The 6,932-nt window shown below is 49.2% G+C and overlaps 1 protein-coding gene across 3 annotated transcripts in view; it reads right to left on the bottom strand.

The window, feature by feature from the left end:
• Nucleotides 1-6,932, bottom strand: part of WDR37 (WD repeat domain 37) — a 223,964-nt gene that overhangs the window by 116,675 nt on the left and 100,357 nt on the right. For all 3 annotated transcript variants that reach the window (XM_075316757.1, XM_075316759.1, XM_075316758.1), the window contains one exon: nt 2,679-2,775. In XM_075316757.1, coding sequence (XP_075172872.1) covers nt 2,679-2,775 — 97 coding nt within the window. The remainder of the gene's footprint in view (nt 1-2,678; nt 2,776-6,932) is intronic.

Raw genomic sequence — 6,932 nt, 5'->3', positions numbered from 1 at the left:
ACATATCCTTCATTGTTTTCCCAACACGGAGGCATTCACGGACATCTGCTGTGCAGGGCTCTACAGAGCTTCCCTATCCAAGAAGTGATATACTAACACTTAAAGGAGCTGTCCAACAAACCAACTCTATTTTAATTAATAGATCTTGCGGAAAGACTGGATGGAAGGGGTTATCCCACGCTGCCATGGATATGAAGATCAAGAGGCGCAGATCTTGGATAGGATTTGTCTACGCATTTCGGAGTAAAACTCCTCCTTCCTCAGGATATCAGAATTCATAATGGAGTGTCCTGAGGAAGAACTTGTTTTACGCCGAAAAATATAGACAATAAATCATATCCAGGATTTGCACTTCTTGGTCGTCATATCCACAGCAGCGCAGGTATTCCTCATTTCACTTCTACAGCAGTTGTGACTGTTCACAGACTTGCCAGGTGAAGACTGTCTTTAGACTGTACCACCTATCTAGAAAAGATCGATCCCATTTGTGCTATTGGCTCTGTAGCGCCTCTTCCTAATAAATAGATTTTGGAATAATTATATATTCCACTATCAGAGGTGTAAAAGCAAAAGAAAAAAAAAAAGTTCTTGTCTGGAGATAATCTTATAAATGTGCTCATGCTATGTACTGTGTAATGGCTGTGTATGACAATGTGGAGATGCTCCAGTTTATCTGTCGGCACTGCAGCTATAGGTCAGAAGAAGCGGGGAGCATAAATCACTTATGATAAGCAAGTGTACAAATAAAACAGCCGGGGCTCCTAGCTGCTGATTTCTGAGGAAACACATTTCTCTGCCTGTTTTATCACAGGAGTGAGTGTTTCTGTTGTGTCATCAGTCATGTTAGCTCATCATAAAACCTATGTCAGTGACTTGATTTATGATTTACTTAGAGGGCTTAAAAGGGAACCTGTCAGGTCCAATATGCACCCATAACAATGAGCGGTTCTGGGTGCATACTGTATTGCTACTCCCTGTTTAACAGTCCCTGTATACACTAACATAGATAGAGATCTTTAGAAAAAGTATTTCTAAAAACCTCATTGTATGCTAATGAGCGAGGGGACTAGTCCCTTGGGCATTAGTTCAGCATGTTAGTCACGCTCACCTCTCCGCTGCCATCGCATCCGACGCTGGATTTCCACTCCGTGTGCATGACCCCAGAGTTTGGGTCATGCGCACTATGAAGCTGGGTGTACGCGTCCTGGCTTCAAACTCATGTAGTGCGCATAACCGGACGTCCTGGGTCATGCGCACTGAGCTAAAGTCCAGGAGTCAGACGCGATGGCAGCAGAGAGGTGAGTGAGATCATCCTCTGACGCTGCACATTCATTAGCATGTAGCACACCCATAGGGGCTCACAGGAACATACTAACATAGCAGACTAGCCAGGGGAACTAAAGCCCAGAGGACTAGTACCCTCTCTCATTAGCATACGATATAAGATCTTTAGAAAAAGTATTTCTAAAGATCTTCTATCTATGCTAGTCTATACAGAGACATTAGGCAGGGATTAGCAATATGCACCCTGAACTGCTCGTGGTTCTGGGTGCATATTGCACCTGACAGGTTTCCTTTAAGTCTTGGCAGAAACACTCGCTACTGTGATAAAACACGCAGGGAAATGGGTCACCTCAGGAAGCAGCAGCTATGAGCGGTTACGTCTATATAAGCGCCAAGTCTGTATACTCTCTTATAAAAGAATTACACTTTCCCCAGTCAGGAGCTATGGTATGTGCCAACCATGAACTGGATCAGCAAATAACAGTACATAGCAGGGGAACATTTATAATTTATCTCAGCAAGGGACATTTTTTTTGTCTATTTGTTTTTAAGACATCCGATTGTGGAACTTCATATTATTCCAAAATCTTTTAGTAAAATATACTTAGTTAATGGGACAAACTTTTTCACCTATTCATTTCATAGGATAATGGATAACTTGCTGATCGTTGCGTGTCTGACTGCAACAACTCTTGGGAATACCAAATAAAAAAAAAAAAAGGGGGCGCTGGACCTCAGGAACCAGAATCTAGTAAAAGGGTTCAGAAATCATAATCTAGTAAAAAGGCTCTGGAACCAGAAGCTATTTAAAAGGGGCTGGAATCAGAATCTGCAGAGCCAGTCTTGAATAGATTGATGGGGCACGTGCTTAGCCTCCACTCCATGCACTGTCTGTGCGACTGGTGGAAAAGCAAAAGTATGCTTACCCCGTTAAAAACAATAATCATGAATAAAGTAGATATATATTGTACTAATGGTGAAATCAGTAGCAAAACTTTTCAATTATAGTCCATTTAAACCAAATTGGTCTATCTGCGAAGAATGACCAACCCCATAAAGATATGCACAGCTGTCTCCAACAGTAATATTCTATCAAACAAAATATTCTCACAGCTGCAAAAATCACTAAAAGATAGCAAACTACAGCAAAAACATCAAAGCCTCGCTATCTCCGGGTTATTTCTAATTCCTGGGAGTGCCGCAGAAAATTCCTCCCAACCACAAAATATCTTTTACTAGCAGCCAGGAATAATAAAGCGGCTATCTACCCGGCCTATGACCAAAAAAAAAAAAAAGTTCTAAAACCTTCTACATGTTCCTCCTTATAATGGACACATGTCTGTGAGGATGGGACAGGTCTGAACCTTTTACCATGGTTTTCTTACAATACTTACATTCTAAATTCTCAATGTACAGATTCTCAAATTCTCTTTCTATTTGCCCAAAAAGCTCCAGGAGGGTATTTCGCACTGATGAGGGTAGCTTGGAATCCTGTGGGGAATGAAAAAAAATTTAATGATTTGTTTTCTAATGAGAAAAGTGCAAAAACCACATAAATAATACGAATATATACCAAACATTAATATGCAAACAGTGTAAAACAAACACCAATCATAAGGGGCAGGAGACAAAGTAATAACTAATAAGCAGATGAATAGCTTTACTGGCTGTATATGAGGAAAGGAACGGGCAGGAACAGGAAAGGAAAGGAAAAAGAACGGGCAGGGCAAGGAACGGAACGGGCAGGGCAAGGAACGGAACGGGCAGGGCAAGGAACGGAACGGGCAGGGCAAGGAACGGAACGGGCAGGGCAAGGAACGAAACGGGCAGGGCAAGGAACGGAACGGGCAGGGCAAGGAACGGAACGGGCAGGGCAAGGAACGGAACGGGCAGGGCAAGGAACGGAACGGGCAGGGCAAGGAACGGAACGGGCAGGGCAAGGAACGGAACGGGCAGGGCAAGGAACGGAACGGGCAGGGCAAGGAACGGAACGGGCAGGGCAAGGAACGGAACGGGCAGGGCAAGGAACGGAACGGGCAGGGCAAGGAACGGAACGGGCAGGGCAAGGAACGGAACGGGCAGGGCAAGGAACGGAACGGGCAGGGCAAGGAACGGAACGGGCAGGGCAAGGAACGGAACGGGCAGGGCAAGGAACGGAACGGGCAGGGCAAGGAACGGAACGGGCAGGGCAAGGAACGGAACGGGCAGGGCAAGGAACGGAACGGGCAGGGCAAGGAACGGAACGGGCAGGGCAAGGAACGGAACGGGCAGGGCAAGGAACGGAACGGGCAGGGCAAGGAACGGAACGGGCAGGGCAAGGAACGGAACGGGCAGGGCAAGGAACGGAACGGGCAGGGCAAGGAACGGAACGGGCAGGGCAAGGAACGGAACGGGCAGGGCAAGGAACGGAACGGGCAGGGCAAGGAACGGAACGGGCAGGGAAAGTCTTCAGCAAACTTAAGGATTCATTGTGAACCATCTTTAGTAGAGGCTTCCTTCTGGGACGACAGCCATGCAGACCAATTTGATGCAGTGTGCGGCATATGGTCTGACCACTGACGCGATGACCCTCCCCAAACTCCTATAAACTCTGCACCAATGCTGGCAGCACTAATACATCTATTTTGAAACAAACAACCTCTGACTGACGCTGAGCACATGCACTCAACTTGTTTGGTAGGTATGGCCAGTTCTGAGTGGAACTTATCTTGTTAAACTACTGTATGGTCTTGGCCACTGTGCTGCAGCTCAGTTTCAGGGTGTAGGCAATCTTCTAATAGCCTAGGTCATCTTTACGTAGCGCACCAATTCTTTATTCAGATCCCCAGAGAATTCTTTGCCATGAGGTGTCATGTTGAACTTCCAGTGTGTGGTGTGTGTGTGTGTGGTCTGTGGGGTGTGTGTGTGGGGTGTGTGTGTGGGGTGTGTGTGTGTGGGGTGTGTGTGTGTGGGGTGTGTGTGTGTGGGGTGTGTGTGTGTGGGGTGTGTGTGTGTGGGGTGTGTGTGTGTGGGGTGTGTGTGTGTGGGGTGTGTGTGTGTGGGTGTGTGTGTGTGGGGTGTGTGTGTGTGGGGTGTGTGTGTGTGGGGTGTGTGTGTGTGGGGTGTGTGTGTGTGGGGGTGTGTGTGTGTGGGGGTGTGTGTGTGTGGGGTGTGTGTGTGTGGGGTGTGTGTGTGTGGGGTGTGTGTGTGTGGGGTGTGTGTGTGTGGGGTGTGTGTGTGTGGGGTGTGTGTGTGGGGTGTGTGTGTGGGGTGTGTGTGTGGGGTGTGTGTGTGGGGTGTGTGGGGTGTGTGTGTGGGGTGTGTGTGTGGGGTGTGTGTGTGTGTGTGTGTGGTGTGTGTGTGTGTGGTGTGTGTGTGGTGTGTGTGTGGTGTGTGTGGTGTGTGGTGTGTGTGTGTGGTGTGTGGGTGTGGTGTGTGGTGTGTGGTGTGTGTGTGGTGTGTGTGTGGTGTGTGTGTGGTGTGTGTGGGGGTGGTGGGTGGGTGGTGTGTGTGTGTGTGTGTGGGGTGTGTGTGTGTGTGTGTGTGGGGTGTGTGTGTGTGTGTGTGTGTGTGTGGGGTGTGTGTGTGTGGGGTGTGTGTGTGTGTGTGTGTGGGGTGTGTGTGTGTGTGTGGGGTGTGTGTGTGTGGGTGGTGTGTGTGTGTGGGTGGTGTGCGCGGTGTGGTGTGTGTGGGTGGTGTGTGTGGGTGGTGTGTGTGGGTGGTGTGTGTGGGTGGTGTGTGTGGGTGGTGTGCGTGTGGTGTGCGTGTGGTGTGCGGTGTGTGTGTGTGTGGGTGGTGTGTGTGTGGGTGGTGTGCGCGTGTGTGTGTGTGTGTGTGTGTGGTGTGTGTGTGTGGTGTGTGTGTGTGGTGTGTGTGGGGGGGGTGTGTGTGTGTGTGTGGGTGGTGTGTGTGTGTGTGTGGGCGGTGGGTGTGGGTGTGTGTGTGTGGTGTGTGTGTGTGGGTGGGGGGTGTGGGTGGGGGGTGTGTGTGTGGGTGGGGGGGGTGTGGGTGGTGTATGTGGGTGGGGTGTGTGTGTGTGGGTGGGGTGTGTGGGGGGGTGTGTGTGGGGGGGGTGTGTGTGGGGGGGGTGTGGGGGGGGGTGGGGGGGTGTGGGGTGGGGGGGTGTGGGGGGGGGGGGGTGGGGGGGGGGGGGGGGGTGTGGGGGTGGGGGGGTGTGTGGGGGGGGGTGTGTGGGGGTGTGTGTGTGGGGGGTGTGTGTGTGGGGGGGGGGGTGTGGGGGGGGGGTGTGGGTGGGGGGTGTGTGGGGGGGGTGTGGGGGGTGTGTGTGTGGGGGGGGTGTGTGTGTGTGGGGGGGTGTGGGGGGTGTGTGTGTGGGGGGGGGGGGTGTGTGGGGGTGTGTGGGTGGTGTGTGTGTGGTGTGGGGGTATGGGGGGGGTGTGTGGGGGGGGGTGGGGGGTGTGTGTGGGGGGATGTGGTGTGGGGGGGGGGTGTGGGGGGGGTGGGGGGTGTGTGTGGGGGGAATGTGGTGTGGGGGTGTGTGTGTGGGGGGGGGTGGGGGGGGGTGTGTGTGGGGGGGGTGTGTGTGGGGTTGTGTGTGGGGGGTGTGTGTGGGGGGTGGTGTGTGGGGGTGTGTTGGTGTATATGTGTATGTGATAACACAAATGTAGCAACTTGCTCCCCATTCACAAGTCACATGACACCAGAAGAAAATAGCTAACTGAATTTGGCCATATTCACTTAGGGGTGTACTCATTTTTGTTGCCAGCGTTTCTGACATGAATGGCTGTGTGTTGAGTTATTTAGAGGGGCGCCAGATTTACACTGTTATACAAGTTGTACACTGAATACTTTACATTGTATCATAGTGTCAGATCTTCAGTGTTGAAATATATAATATTTACCAGTATTTTTAGGTATAAATAATATTTACAAAATGTGAGTGGGGTGTACTCACTTTTGTGATCTATTGTACATCACACAGATAGTGTCAAAGCTAAAACCCCAGGACTGTAAAGGAAACTCTTCACAGTGTACACTAGCTAATGCAAATATTTATTAGCATATGGAATAAGGCAGCCAAAAATACACCGTCAATTACACAGCGCGAACCTAACAGTTTTAGCAGAAACTCGCAAAGAGCTGCACAAAACTGGCAGAACCCGGCGACGTCATCAGATGGCTATTTTAACAAATATAATGGATAGAAAGGAGAAGGTTAGAATAAAAAAAAAAAAAAAAAGACAGATCCGATGTCAAAATATTTACTGCTATAATACGGGAGGGGGGGGGACAGGATTCCCAGAGATCGCCTATGCTGCTCCATACCGTCGCCTCTCATTTGAAATCTATATAAAGCAATGCTCTCAACCCCGGCCCGCCACTGAAATTCAATAAATGCTTGTGTTTGAGCGCCCGGCCGTAGAGCATGTGTTTAAACATGCATTAATGTAGCAGTAAATTGCACCGTGCGGGGGGAGATCAATATCTTGTCTGTGTCAGCATTAACCTAAAGCAAATCGATTTTGAAGAATTCACTGCCATGGGAAAATTCTATCAGCTAGAGGCAAGTTTTTGAGAATATAATTAAATATAAAGAAAAAAAAAAAAAAAAGTGTAGCACATATCACATTTCAATGTTTTATTTTTTCCAATGCAATGAATTGCATTAATACATTAGGCTAAAACTAGTTTTGGAAGTTACAAATATA

The sequence above is a fragment of the Anomaloglossus baeobatrachus genome, chromosome 6 (assembly GCF_048569485.1).
Source record: "Anomaloglossus baeobatrachus isolate aAnoBae1 chromosome 6, aAnoBae1.hap1, whole genome shotgun sequence".
NCBI classification, from domain to species: domain Eukaryota; kingdom Metazoa; phylum Chordata; class Amphibia; order Anura; family Aromobatidae; genus Anomaloglossus; species Anomaloglossus baeobatrachus.
This window is presented reverse-complemented; position numbering and strand designations above follow the sequence as displayed.